This window comes from Sinohyriopsis cumingii, chromosome 17 (assembly GCF_028554795.1).
Source record: "Sinohyriopsis cumingii isolate HCF-2022 chromosome 17, ASM2855479v2, whole genome shotgun sequence".
NCBI lineage: Eukaryota > Metazoa > Mollusca > Bivalvia > Unionida > Unionidae > Sinohyriopsis > Sinohyriopsis cumingii.
This window is the reverse complement of record NC_142977.1, coordinates 98,993,079-99,009,200: the sequence shown is the minus strand read 5'-3', so window position 1 is coordinate 99,009,200 and position 16,122 is coordinate 98,993,079. Positions and strand designations below refer to the sequence as shown.

Here is a 16,122-nt window from a genome sequence, read left to right as displayed (position 1 = left end):
AACTAACCCATCAATCTTCATATGGGATGGTGTTCGTAACTGGCACATTCTACGAGTCATTCAACTATTCTAATGCAGTTTAGAATGAAAATGTTGTCTTATAGATCTGGAGGAACATTTTTTTTAGATTCATCTCATGGACTCAATTTTGGTTAGAGTTACAACCCTTGACAATGTTTATCTTGCAGTGCTGTTGCTTCTCACAGGTGTAACTAAAGCATGATTATACATATTCTGATAAATTTTTATATGAATTTTGTTTCAGACTTACATGTGCCTTTAATGGTTTTTGCCTTTTCATGTCCAATTTTGGATAGAGTTATGGCCCTTTGTAATTAATTTCATATATTCATATGTTTTCCTTGTAACTGCCATAACTTAAGACCCATTCAACATATTCTGATTTAATTTAGTGTGAACATTATCTGACAGACTAGCAGGTTCTGTTTCGGGCTTTTGTCTCACCTTCTCCATTTTGGAAAGTGTTATGCCCCATGTCAAACATCAAATGTTGCTCTGAATCAACATAGCTTGAGAAGTAGCTAATGGAATTTGGTAGGCACATTGGCTCTTAAAATATGTGTCATTTATGGGATTGTTCTAGTCTGTATTATTTGGACCAGTTATGGCCCTTGCCAATCAACATCATATCTTTACATTGGATGTTGCTTGCAAGCAAAATAGCTCATGAACCATTGCAGATATTCTGATGCAATTTGATGATGGATATGTCTTTTATGGATTTTGTCTCATCTGCTCCATATTGGGCAAAGTTATGGCCCTTGTTGATCAAGTTCTATGTATTATGTCTCATCTGCTTCATTTTGGATTGAGTTATGGCCCTTGTTGATTACATCTTATCTTTACATGGGATATTGCTTGTATTGATGAGTCCTTGAAGAAGTGGGATTTCAAGAATCTCATGTCATGATTTAGATGAGCGATGGTATTGCCAAACTTTTATTCCCAACATAACTTCTGTAAACATCTGTATAAGGCTGTGCAGAGCTATTTGTGGTGATCAAGGTCCTTTGTAAACCACCTTTCTAATCACAATACAGTAATAATAATAATAATAAAAACAAAAGAATAATCATAATAATCTTCATTACAGGTTCAGAAAATACCCTTATTGACTGGTGCCTTCAATGAGCCAATTTTCCTGACAGTCATTTATGGTGACCAGTCTCAAATCAACTGGGGTTTTAACAAGTCCATGTCACTAGAGAAACTAAAGGGGATTATCTGTGATAATTCTAATATCTGTCGAAAGTTTCTTCAGCTCAAACGACTGGTTGGAAAAGGTAAGATTATTTGCATGCCACCTCTGCAATGGGAGAATGGGGCATATTGTTTTGCTTCTATCTATCCATACATCTGCATATTCATACATCAGACATAATCCCATTTTAGTATGAAAGTTTATGAACTATTTAACTTCAGTCATGAAATTTTACACACTTTATCCTGATTAAAAGTAGTTGACCTGGTTAGATTTTCAGGCCATTACATCAGTTTTTGCGTCTACTGGTCATAGACCAGGAGAACTTAGAGGATGGTCTGTTGTTCGTCATTTGTCCGTCCATTAGCACAAGCTTGTCATCACTACTCCTAAACTACATGGAGTATGGCCATAAAAATTTACACACATTCATCTGACAGTCTAGCTGGTCCTGAATGAAAATGGTACTATTGAGACATCCATTATGGCTGCCACTGTGGCCATCATGAAAAATCTTGTTATCATTACTCCTAAATGGATGGTCATATTAACATGGGGTTTTCACTGAAACACATTTTTGTGATGTTAGTTCTAAATGAAAAGTATGCCGATCAAACATCTAGGACAGCTGCTGCAATAGCCATCTGAAAATCTTGTTTTGTCTATTGTTCTTGAATGGAAAGTCATATTGACATGAGGTTTCACAAGCAGAATGCTTTTGATGTATAGTTGGTCCTAATTAAATATCTGGTATGACCACCATAGTGACTATCTTGAAAATCTTATTGCTTCTACTGAATGAATGGTCATATCAACATTAGGTTCACACTAAATGACTTCTTATGATGTCTAGGTGAGGCCCAATACAAATGGTACTGATCTGTCATTTCTTATGGTCACCAAAGGAACCATCTTGAAAATCTTATCAGAGCAACTCCTCCAGAATGGAACGTCATACTGACATGAGGTTTAAGACTTCATGTCTCGTTGGTCCTGAATAAAAATAGTGCTGATCTAATTTCTGATATATCTGCCTAAGTGGTTGTCTTGAAAATCTTTTCATCACTACTCCCATGAAATGATTTTTATATCAAAATGGAGTTTTCACGATAACTCTGTTAGTGATATGTAGTTGATCCTAAATGAACATAATGACGATATGGCATGCTGTATGAAAATCTAGTTATAGCTGTGCCTTCTAAATGGAAAGTTGTTTTGACATGGTGTTTTCATCAAAAGACTTCTTATGATCTCTAGCTAATCATACATGAAACTCTTATCACTGAATGGATGGACTTATCTGAATTGGGTTTTCATGAAAAAACTTCTTACGAAGTCTGGCTGGTCCTAAATTAATGATGGTACCAATCTTATATCCAGTACGACTGCCACTATGGCCACTTTGAATATTTTTTTTGTTACTGCCCAAAAATATCAGACAATTATTTGAACACTTGGCAGTTTAAAAGAAGAAATGGTATTTTTTTCTTGGATTCTTTCTGACCAGTAGAGCATCATTTCTTTCAAAGGAATCCTGTTGTTAGAGTTGTTGCCCCTGTTCATCTTGCAGTTGAGTGCAGGGTGAAACCTTGTGAATGTAACTAATCTTGGATTTTTTTATGGATCATTGCGAAACATGGTACATATTACTTTCATCATCAAAAGATGTACATATCTATAAATCAGTGTGCTCCTGCAATTTGTGTTAGCATTATTGCTCATTTTGACTTGGAACTTTGATGTAGCATACAACAAAATCTTGTGAACATGGTTAGTGTAACATTTTTCAGTGGGTTACCATGAAATTTTGTATGTGTTATGGACATTATTTTGAGATTCATGTTTTAGACAAATCACTTTGCTTCCACAATTTTTAACTCTACTGGTCATAGACCAGAAGAGCTTCTGAAATGACCTGTTGTCCATAATTTGTCATTTGTTCTTCATGCCTCCATTTTTTTATTACAAGTTTGTTATCATTACTTCCTCTAAACTAGTTTGTACAAGTTTGTTATCATTACTTCCTCTAAAGTAGTTAGTACAAGTTTGTTATCATTACTTCCTCTAAAGTAGTTAGTACAAGTTTGTTATCATTACTTCCTCAAAACTAGTTTGTACAAGTTTGTTATCATTACTTCCTCAAAACTAGTTTGTACAAGTTTGTTATCATTACTTCCTCAAAACTAGTTTGTACAAGTTTGTTATCATTACTTCCTCTAAACTAGTTTGTACAAGTTTGTTATCATTACTTCCTCAAAACTAGTTTGTACAAGTTTGTTATCATTACTTCCTCAAAACTAGTTTGTACAAGTTTGTTATCATTACTTCCTCAAAACTAGTTTGTACAAGTTTGTTATCATTACTTCCTCTAAAGTAGTTAGTACAAGTTTGTTATCATTACTTCCTCTAAAGTAGTTAGTACAAGTTTGTTATCATTACTTCCTCAAAACTAGTTTGTACAAGTTTGTTATCATTACTTCCTCAAAACTAGTTTGTACAAGTTTGTTATCATTACTTCCTCAAAACTAGTTTGTACAAGTTTGTTATCATTACTTCCTCTAAAGTAGTTAGTACAAGTTTGTTATCATTACTTCCTCTAAAGTAGTTAGTACAAGTTTGTTATCATTACTTCCTCAAAACTAGTTTGTACAAGTTTGTTATCATTACTTCCTCAAAACTAGTTTGTACAAGTTTGTTATCATTACTTCCTCTAAACTAATTGGACAATGTGTTTTCTTTTCACTACAAGACTTCTTGTGATGGTTATGAATGAAAATCTGTCTGATCTGACATCAAAATATGGCCACTGACAGCCATCTTGAAAACTTTGTTATTGCTATTACTTCTGGACAGAAAAGTCATATTGATATGGGGTTTTCACCAGAAGACTTATTGACTGATTGATCCTTAATGAAGATGATGCTGACCTGACCTCCAATAAAGTGGCCATCTTGAAAATTTTGTTATAGCTACTCCTCATAAATGGATGGGCATATCTACATGGGGTTTCACCTCAAGACTTTTTATGATGTCTGGTTGATTGTAAATGAAAATGATGCTGATCTTGCATCCAATATGGCCACTATGACAGTCATCTTGAAAATCTTATTACTCCTTCATGTTGTCTTGTTGGTTCTAAGTGAAAATGATTGTGATCTGATGTCCTATATTGATAAGATGACCATCTTGAAAATCTTTGTATTGTTATTCCTCCTCTTGAATGGATGTTCATAGCAACATTGGTGTTTTCATCAATAGATTTCTTATGATTCATAGTTGGCCACAAATGAAAACTCCCAGTCTTAGATCCAGTGTTGCAGCCAAGATGGCCATTTTGAAAATCTTGTTATACCTCAAGTTCAAAGGTCTTCACTCAGGTTTTTAGATGTACTGACTTGAGAGCATCTTGGCCTTTTTATCAAATCTGGTTTGTGGATATAGCTGATGAATACACTAAATACACTTAAATAGCATTTTTGTTTGTTTCTTATTCTTTAAAATAATATAGATTTTACCAAACTTAACTCATGGCTATATAATTTTGTCCCTATTTAATCATGAATTGGCATCCATCACATAAATCTGATCACCCTTCATACCAGAATGTCTTCTTTATCCAGTATGGTCTAATTTGGATGAGCAGTTTCTGAGAAAAAGTCATTTAAAGTTGTGGGTTTTTTTAATTTTTAGTAATAACCATATAGGACTAGTTAAGCTACATTTGTGGAAAGGTAAAAGGCCTCCATTTCAGGATGTTTGTTATCCAAGGACAACTGTCAGGTCTATAAACTAAGGAAATAGGTACCACAGTGGAATAGAAAACCACTGACTTTACAGTAGTTGATTTCCTTTTAATTAAATGCAGTCTTGGATCAAAATGAGATACATATTTAGGAAAGAGAGAGGGACCTCTTTTATCTATACGAGTTCATCTGGGTATGATTGGAGGTCAAATTGACCCTTTTATCTATACGAGTTCATCTGGGTATGATTGGAGGTCAAATTGACCCTTTTATCTATACGAGTTCATCTGGGTATGATTGGAGGTCAAATTGACCCTTTTATCTATACGAGTTCATCTGGGTATGATTGGAGGTCAAATTGACCCTTTTATCTATACGAGTTCATCTGGGTATGATTGGAGGTCAAATTGACCCTTTTATCTATACGAGTTCATCTGGGTATGATTGGAGGTCAGATTGACCCTTTTATCTATACGAGTTCATCTGGGTATGATTGGAGGTCAGATTGACCCTTTTATCTATACGAGTTCATCTGGGTATGATTGGAGGTCAAATTGACCCTTTTATCTATACGAGTTCATCTGGGTATGATTGGAGGTCAAATTGACCCTTTTATCTATACGAGTTCATCTGGGTATGATTGGAGGTCAAATTGACCCTTTTATCTATACGAGTTCATCTGGGTATGATTGGAGGTCAAATTGACCCTTTTACTACTTCTGCTTATTCAATTCATAACTTGTTGACAGGTTTTAATTGCCCTATGAATAGCCTCATCCCATGGTAGCCTCAGTATCATGATTATGTTTACTGGAAAAGGTCGATTGATTTGGGGGCCAAAATGTCAAAATTCAAGATTGTTGTGTCCAAAGAAAAGCCCAAAGCATAATCAGACCAAATGTCAAGGTCACTGAGACTCCTGGGTCAATAAGTTGTAATAGTGCAAGCATAGAGACTAGTTTGCCAATAGTGAAATTGACAATAGTGCCAATTGTGAAATTGACAGTAGTTACTGTTTAGCACTTAATTTATAAACTAGAATAGAATGCTTATCTGTGTTAAGCCTTACTTGTATATTACTTACCAAGGCTCGCAAATGACAGAAATTATTTTATTTATTTAGTCAATTACGCATGAACTGTGCTTTTGATCAAGATGTTACCATGTATAAAACCACACTGTATCTGTCATAGATTCTGAATTGAAAGCTGTGATACTAGACGGTGACCAGTGTTCTCTGGAAGAATTAGGGCTCAAAGATGGGGATCAGTTGGTTGCAGAGAATATGTCATCAAAAGGGTGAGAAGAAGAGAGATAGTTCACAACAGAGAGAGACAGAGAGAGAATATGACATCAAAAAGGAGAGAGATTTCTTGCTGTTTGAAGCTAAAATTATACCCCAAAGGGGTCAGAATCAGCATATATAAAAGTATATTCTTATGTACGGCCTCATTATGTATCAACCATGCTTTCTTCCCTGATCCTAGATAACATTTTGGAATGAGTTTCATAGCATATACCCCATGGGGAGGGGGCTAAGGGGACTAGCTTTGTACATACACAGATGTTACTTGTTAATTCTTAAATTAAATTTTTGTGTTTAACTCAGTGGTTTTATTTTGCACTCATTATGTATACTGTTAATCCCATAATCATGAAATTTGGTGGGGAGATACATCTTAGTGACTTCTACACCCTTATAAAAATGTAGGTCACTGTGGCCCATATTTCATACTGTACAGGCTTGGGCTTAATTTTGTTTGAAGTTTATTTCTTAATTGCTGTTTATGCTAGAATCATCAGACTAGATAATTATGTGCTTCTCATTAGTACTACACTGTTACAATAAAATGTCAGTGTGACCTACATTTAAACTTTTACTGACCTTGGTGATGTATTGATTTTTTTTGTACCATGTATGCATTCTATTATAATTGGAATCTTAAGACATGATGAGAGGATGCATTTGTATGAAAACTGCATCCTTCATTACAAAAACAGGCCAGTGTGACCCATATTTAATCTATCGCTAACTTTGATTAAATTATGTTTTTTAAGTTTATTTGTCAAGCACTGTTCATGCTAGAGTCATCAGACTTGATGATTGCATGCATTTCTTTTAGTACAACATCCATTCGGACAAAAGAAAGTTAGATCTACATTTCACATTTTACTAGTTTGGTATTTTCATCAGATAAGTTTTCTTGTATGCTGTCTGCATTCTAAATAGAATCATGAAATTTAATCTTAGCATACACTGAACCCTTTATTTGAATTTGAAGCCAACCAACCCCCAGCACTGTCAGGAATATGGAAGATATGATATTGGATCAGCCTGGGTTGGCTATCGTGGCATTTCCTTGGTTGAGACACTACACCAACAGTCTTCTTGTTGATGTTTGTAAAGAAACCAAACCACACCAATTAGAAATCCTGTAATGTCACATCATGTCCACCACATCATGTCATGATCCATCACAGGACATGTCCACCGTGAATTTTTTTTTTCTGGTTAATATCTTTTTAAGGACTTTGTGGATTGAATCACTATTTGGGATGAAGTATTACATTAAAGAGCTCTAAATTAAGTTACGATTTTACCATTTTGTAGCAAACGTTAATGGAGCTAAGACCAGTTTGACTCACAACTTTGCCATCATTAATACTGGTATTAGCATCTGCATTGTATGGACACATTTCTCGTCGTGTGCAACCTGTAGTCACATTGAACCCATGGTTTCAGATTGATTGCTTTACCCTCCTGTCCTGATAGTGCATAGTTATGAGAATACAATTATAAAGAAGTGAGTTCGAGTTAGAGGTCAAATTTTGTTCTCTGAGTTTATTAACAACAGGCTGTGTTCTCTGAGTTTATTAACAACAGGCTCTGCAGGTCCAATGGTATTAAAATACAAAAAGATATATTTGTCATATTTTTTTAATGAGTAAAATATTTCTTTCCGAAATCAGAAAAACTACATAACTTTTGCAATAGCATTAAATGATGAGCTCCAAAATAGACAACTGTTCCAGAAAACAGATTACTACTCACTAAGGGCAAGTTGTCTCACATTTAATTGCAGGTGAAATACTAAATAAATGTATCAGTCTTGTCGTATATTTAGTCCTAAAACTTTTTAATGATACAGAGTCTGGCTATAGGTCATACAAAATTTGGTACTGTATTTCACTAACTTTCTTGATTTAACATTTACATGGTTAGGAATAAAAATCTAAACTTGCTGTGTACTTGAGGGCACCAGGAGGTATTTGCAAAAATATTTTTCTGCTGTTTTATGCCTGTAATCATGGGTTTATAAGTAAAAACCCATGCAAGATTTGCTGTTTTGGTCAGAATATTTATGGGGAATGAAGGGGGTGGTAGGCAACTATTTGTTTGCTGTCCTGACATGTTGGAGTGAAATTTCCTGGATTGTTTCATCGACTTCAGCTGGTAGCAAAACCTCTGGTAACATAGTAGAAGAAACAATCTAGATCCCTAGTTCTTCAGACTTTACTAACATTAAATTTGAAGTTGAGCTTTTAAAAATTCTTTAATCAGTTAATATTGGAAATAATTCCTTCAGGTGAGAAAAATCCTGAAAAGTTCTACATTGACCTTCTCTGCTGTCCGAGTAGAATTATATATGTCTTCATTTTCTAAAGGCTAGAATATCTAATAAAGTCTAACAAGTTTCTTTTAAACAGGTCCAGTGTAGAGCAGGCCACTATTGCTGCCAATAACAAGTTTCTTTTACAAGTGGAAAATCATTGTATTCAGGTATGAACCTGGAGACTGTTTATATTGTGGCATTGTTTAAATTATTGTGGTTTTCTGTTGTTGTTGTTTTCAGACCAATTTGTTTTAGCATGTTGTTCCAGAGAGTGAATGCAGACTGCTGTGTTCAAGACCATTGTATTTCACACAGTTTAAGGATTACATGTTTTCATATCAGTGTTATGTATTTGCAGAGTTCTGTTTGTAAGTTTATTTGTATTTTGTTGTTTTTGTTTTTGTTGGTTTTAATGGCACTTTTAACACATTGAAGAATAAAGCATGCCAAGTTAATGGGAGCTTTATTACTTTCACATGGAAACACCAAGGCAGCAAAGCAAACACAGGCTGGCTTGGGCAGGTATCAAGCTCACAAATCTTGGATTATGAGTCTTTTACTCTACTAACCAAGCTACCACAGCTACATCTAAACTAATCTACCTTTGTTTCGATACAACACTGATGAAACTTTGTTGATGCTTCTCAATGATTGATATTTTAGTTATTTTTCCTTCCTTTACACACTGACGTAGTTATTAACTAGGGCTCAGAAGCAGAGCAGACCTGCCAACCCTTATGATTTTGCCTTAATTTTTATGGAAATAATGTATAAAATACTAATTAACAGAATAAGAGATCAAATTACAGAACTAAGGTTACTTGTGGTAAAGTCCGGATACTGGTTTGTTCATGCTTGATTTGGATCCAAGTTTCATATTTCAGACTGACTTTACCAGAGTACCTAATATGCTTTAAACTGCAAATATTTTGTGATGCAAAGTATCTGCATAATCAAGCTTTTACTTATTATATTTTTTTTACAAATGGCATCCAACAAGCGACACACCAGGAGAAAATGGACAATAAACCTCTTAAAAAGCTTTAATAGTACAGATGAATAAAAGAGTATATTCAGATTCTTAAGGACAAAAGCGGCAACAATTACATTTAGAGGACATAATATGTTGATTTGACTATGTCACATGTCGGGAAAGATGATTGCCATGGCCAGTGTGAAATTTAATTGTTTTGTTAAGGATTATGTCAAGTTGAGAGATATAAAGAAGCCATTGAGCTCTGTAGGGTTTGGAAAACTGTACTGGATGTAAAAGCCTTGTGGACCTTTAATATAAATGCACGTTTTCTAGTCTGACAGTAGCAATACATATTTCATTACACCTTACTGAAAACTGGTCCAACTTACCAAAAAAAAATCTACTGCCTTACTGAGAAGGTCTTGTTACGGTTGGCAGGTCTGGCAGAGGTCAGTCTGTCAGGGTCAGTGGTCATGACATCTGTATGTGCGCATTGTTTAACTAACTCTCATGGCCACATCATGTCTTCCTTACCAGTCTGTATATTTACTGTTGGCTAAATTCAAATGTGTTAATGTTGTCAAGGTGATTGAAGCTGATGAGCAAACACCAACATGTAGTCTTCAGAATAGAGTATTAAATTGAATTTGTAAATAATGATGAACCATCGGGTCTTGCATATAGTGACTTTGAAAAGAATTCAGAAATAGCTACCTCACATTAGTAATGCCATTAATACTGGTATTGTTGCAGACTAGTTGGTACTGTACCAAGATGATTTCATTCATGATGAAGTTCATTCTGCAAATCACTAAGTTAGTAATGCCATTAATACTGGTATTGTTGAAAATCGCTAAATTAGTAATGCCATTAATACTGGTATTGTTGAAAATCACTAAGTTAGTAATGCCATTAATACTGGTATTATTGAAAATCACTAAGTTAGTAATGCCATTAATACTGGTATTGTTGAAAATCACTAAGTTAGTAATGCCATTAATACTGGTATTGTTGAAAATCACTAGGTTAGTAATGCCATTAATACTAGTATTGTTGAAAATCACTAAGTAATGCCATTAATACTGGTATTGTTGAAAATCACTAAATTAGTAATGCCATTGATACTGGTGTTCTTGAAAATCACTAAGTTAGTAATGCCGTTAATACTGGTATTGTTGAAAATCACTAGGTTAGTAATGCCATTAATACTGGTATTGTTGCAGATCACAGGGTTATTGATGCTTTTAATGCTAAATCACTAGGTTAGTAATGCCATTAATACTGTATTGTTGATAGTCACTAGGGTAGTAATGACATTAATAATGTAGTATTGCAAATCACTGGGTTAGTAATGCCATTAATACTGGTGTTGCAAATCTCTGGGTTAGTAATGACATTAATACTGTAGTGTTGCAAATCACTGAGTTAGTAATGCCATTAATACTGGTATTGTTGAAAATCACTAGGTTAGTAATGCCATTAATACTGGTATTGTTGCAAATCACAGGGTTAGTAATACCTTTAATGCTAAATCACTAGGTTAGTAATGCCATTAATACTGGTATTGTTGCAAATCACTGGGTTAGTAATGACATTAATACTGTTGTGTTCCAATCACAGGGTTATTGATGGCATTTATGCTGTAGTGTTGCAAATCACTGGGTTAGTAATGCCATTTATACTATAGTGTTGCAAATCACTGGGTTAGTAATGCCATTTATCCTGTAGTGTTGCAAATCACTGGGTTAGCAATGCCATTAATACTGTAGTGTTGCAAATCACTGAGTTAGTAATGCCATTAATACTGGTATTGTTGAAAATCACTAGGTTAGTAATGCCATTAATACTGGTATTGTTGCAAATCACAGGGTTAGTAATACCTTTAATGCTAAATCACTAGGTTAGTAATGCCATTAATACTGGTATTGTTGCAAATCACTGGGTTAGTAATGACATTAATACTGTTGTGTTCCAATCACAGAGTTATTGATGCCATTTATGCTGTAGTGTTGCAAATCACTGGGTTAGTAATGCCATTTATACTGTAGTGTTGCAAATCACTGGGTTAGTAATGCCATTTATACTGTAGTGTTGCAAATCACTGGGTTAGTAATGCCATTTATCCTGTAGTGTTGCAAATCACTGGGTTTGTAATGCCATTGATACTATAGTGTTACAAATCACTGGGTTTGTAATGACATTAATACTGTAGTATTAGTAATCACTGGGTTAGTAATACCATTAATACTGTAGTGTTGCAAATCACTGGATTAGTAATGCTATTTATACTGTAGTGTTGCAAATTACTGGGTTATTAATGCCATTAATACTATAGTGTTGCAAATCATTGGGTTGGTATTGCCATTTATACTGTATTGTTCCAAATCACTGGGTTAGCAATGCCATTAATGTATGTATTGTAGCCAGTTACTGTGTCAGTAATGATATTTATACTGGTGTTGTAAATTACTGGGTTATTAATGCCATTAATTCTCTATTGTTGCAAATCAGTCAGTGCAGGTGATACCTTGACAGATCTGCACATGTAGTACATCTTAATTCCTTGCATTATTCTTTTTACAGACCTATGCTGAATATCCAAAAGTTAAAGTAGAAGCTGATAAAGAAATGGCGAGTAATATTTCAATTATAAATATTTACATGTGTTTCTCTCAAAAATTTGATTTATGTTTCTTTCATATACAAGAGTTGCCATATACATACATTTGTGAGAAAAAATCTTTACTTCAGGGCTTTTATTAAAAGGAGATATTAACGTTTTTGCAACTAAAAGAAAATGACAGGTTCTTAAAGTAATATTTTAATTTTCCACATTCCTCTTGATGTAAAGAATAATGAGATAATTGCTATTTAGAGTCATCTATTTCATATACCTTCTAGTGCTTTAAAAAGTAGCTATTTTATACACATTCAGATCCTTTTAAGAGTCACTCTTTCAGACACAATTTAATGCTTTGTGAGTCACTATTTCATACATATTTATTGCTTTTGTGAGTCTTCTATTTCATACACAGTCTAGTGCCATTGTGAGTCTGCTATTTTATACAGATTCTGTTGCTTTTGAGCCTTCTGCTTCATGCACATTTTGGTGCTTTGGTGAGTCTTCTATTTCACACACATTCTGGGGCTTTTCTGAATCTTCTGTTTCATCCTTATTTTGGTGCTTTTGTGAGTCTTCTATTTCACACATATTCTGGGGCTTTTCTGAATCTTCTGTTTCATCCTTATTTTGGTGCTTTTGTGAGTTTTCTATTTCATACACATTTTAGTGCTTTTGTGAGTCTTCTATTTCATACGCATTCTGATGCATTTGTGAGTCTTCTATTTCTTCCTTATTTTGGTGCTTTTGTGAGTCTTCTATTTCATCCTTATTCTGGTACTTTTGTGAGTTTTCTATTTCATACACATTTTATTACTTTAGTGAGTTTTCTATTTCATACACATTTTAGTGCTTTTGTGAGTCTTCTATTTCATACACATTCTAGTGCTTTTGTGAGTCTTCTATTTTGTACACATTCTGGTGCCTTTGTGAGTCTTTTATTTCTTTCACGTTCTGGTGCTTTTGTGAGTCTTCTATTTATTGCACACTGGTGCTTTTGTGAGTCTATTTCATACACATTTTAGTACTTTTGTGTGTCTTGTTGTTACATGTAAATGTTTTTAATGGGGGATCTGATATTTAATTTACAAAAATGAATATACATTACACATTGTGCTTTCTTATATAGATCATTATATATTTATTTCTTTGAAATATTTGTTTATATATGGTAAGCATGTGATTTTTAGTTCCAAATTCAAGAATTGTATTCTTAGTATAAAATGCATTGACCTCAAATGCATTCAGAATTTATCATTTGATTTACTTTTCCAAGTGATAGAGATTTTATCATTTCAAAAATCACTTTAAATGTGATGACACTGCAGCAATGAGGATTGACATGTATATTTATCAAAGGCATGTGTTACATTGTTGTTTTAATGTTACTTGTGTATTAATCTATCAAAATATGTCAATATGAGTTAAATGAAAATAACTTGGTATTGTATCATAATTTATTTTACATTATTATTTGACAAAATTAAATGCCCATATACCATGAAGTGAAAATTTGTTTTTAATTTAAATATTATTACTATTCTCCTGACTGGCACATGTTATATTTATTTTCCTTGCATACACATCCATAAATTTTTCTATCATTCTCATTATATGGCAGTTTGGCACGTAATGTAATTGGCAGTTATGGACTCCATCCATATTGTTACAGGGCATATGTTTTGACAAGTACAATCACTCTCGCATGCCATTGTGCTCCTTAAATTGCTTCCAGTAGAGCAATCCATCACTCTCCCCAACTGTATTGTTCAAAAAAAAGATTTCCATGTTTTTTTAGTGTTCTTCTCAGTTTTTGTTCCAGATTTCATGCCTTTCACAAATACTGATATGTTTACAGGTTCTGCCATTTTTATATATAACGTCACATGCAATTAGCAATAATCTGCATTAAACCATGATGCCGTTAATATTTGAGGAGTGAATAACTCTCCTCAACACTGCTGTTTGTAGCTCTCCTACATTTTACAAAACACAAGCCCATTTGTTACAGCAAAGGAGAGCTGAATGTTTTTTGCTGTTGCATGATACAGATTATAGATGTCTTTGTAAAATTTTATGCTTATAGGGACTGATAAACAGAAAGGGTAAGATGTTTGCAAAATATACCTGATTAGCTTATATTTTTGTTTTCCATCTTACTTTGGAAGCAAGTGCTACTTGTAGATTCCACTTATTTAAGATTAAAAATCTTTTCCAGAGTGTTGCAGATTTAAAGAAACTTTGTCTGAAGAGGTTTGGATTAAAATGTGCAGAGACTGAAACAAGGATGAGAATAGAGCATGACACACTTGGATTGCGTCCACCATGTGAGTTATGCATCCCCAGGCCCATGTACCAATACTGCAGTGGACTGATTAACAGATACCTACTAATGCAGCATTTCAACAGTCTTACTTGTTTTAGTATTTTCAGTTATTAAAATAGTTTTATACTTGATTTGTTCAGGCTCTGGAGATACTTGTCTTGGATTTGAGAACATAAAAAGAAATTAAATAGAACTCAAATAGAACTTGATAACTCCAGACAAAAGCATCATGCATTAAAACCATTTGATATTGGTCAAATAATGATGAGATGGCATTATATAGTTAAAGATTAAAAAAAAATAGGGAAATCTAGCAACAGATGTTCTATAACATGTGCAGTCAGCAACATCGGAAATGATATCTACAGAAAATATTCTTATGATCCAGATTTCTTGACAACTGCTCTCGCATTTGTTTCTTGGGCAGATGTCAGTCGTGTGAGCAATTTCAATCTATCTTGGCTCTCTTGATGATTTTAATGCTGCGAATTTTGTCATTCAATCAAACATCAACAGATATATTAGAATATATATATTAGCTTTGTGATGACTAAACATGCATTATATCAAAACTCTTGATTGAGGGATGCCTTAGCTGTAACAAACATTCAGAATTTATTATGTTTTTAGGAAGATTTTTTTTTTTTACTCTTATGAATAGAAACCCATTGTTATGTATATTTAGTTTGTATTGTGTATTGGCCTTTGTACATGATTATATGCTATGTATATTTAATTTGTATTGTGTATTTGCCTTTATACATGATTATATGCTATGTATATTTAATTTGTATTGTGTATTTGCCTTTATACATGATTATATGCTATGTATATTTAATCTGCATTGTGTGATTGGCCTTTTTCTTAAATTAAGGGTAGGAGTTGGGCCTATCTGGCTAATGTCTTTTTATTTATAAACAACAGATTACATAGTTAAAATATTTCTATGATTGTAGATTATACATTATGATAATTATCACTTGTAGGTAAATATATTTTCATGGCCTTTTTGATCTTGGATGTTTCTAGAAGTGATCTTGTTTATGAATTTGACAGAAAACTGACCCCCATCTTGGTTCTGCTATTGTGTCTTTGTTTTCTATATGAAAGTAGCACTAAACAGATTTCACATTCTATTGAGAGTATTTATTTATTTCAATTATTCATTGGAATTACAAAAATGATTGGGGCCCCGAGTGGCTGAGTGGTCTAAAGCGCTCTTCGTTACGGATCACTGCCATCTCACCTCTGTCTGCAGCGGTTCGAGTCTAAGATTCAGCCAATGTGGGTATGTGAGAAAGCTTGCCAGTAGCTTCTCGTGGGTCAGTGGTTCTTTCCGGGGTTTTCTCTGGTTCTTCCTCCACCATTAATACTGGCCGCCATGTATAGCCTATCATGTGCTGCAAAATGGCGTTAAACCCCACAACAACAACAACAACAACAACAACAAAAATGATCAATAATACTTTTCAGACTGAATTGCTGATTTGGAATTCTTGTGAATTCATTCAAGGATGTTTTGGATTATATCATTGTGATACATCTAGACAATTAAGACATTGCCACCCACATTCCAGGCAGTTAGTATATCAGTACATTGAAGATTGGAATTCATTAGGAA

The 16,122-nt window shown here is 33.9% G+C and overlaps 1 protein-coding gene across 1 annotated transcript in view; it reads left to right on the top strand.

Annotated features, from left to right (window-relative positions):
* The window catches only part of LOC149779523 (ubiquitin carboxyl-terminal hydrolase 40-like), a 110,994-nt gene that overhangs the window by 57,917 nt on the left and 36,955 nt on the right, over positions 1-16,122 (top strand). The window contains exons 18-22 of the mRNA XM_089940232.1: positions 1,115-1,304; positions 6,159-6,264; positions 8,674-8,746; positions 12,139-12,186; positions 14,394-14,502. Coding sequence (XP_089796358.1) covers positions 1,115-1,304; positions 6,159-6,264; positions 8,674-8,746; positions 12,139-12,186; positions 14,394-14,502 — 526 coding nt within the window. The remainder of the gene's footprint in view (positions 1-1,114; positions 1,305-6,158; positions 6,265-8,673; positions 8,747-12,138; positions 12,187-14,393; positions 14,503-16,122) is intronic.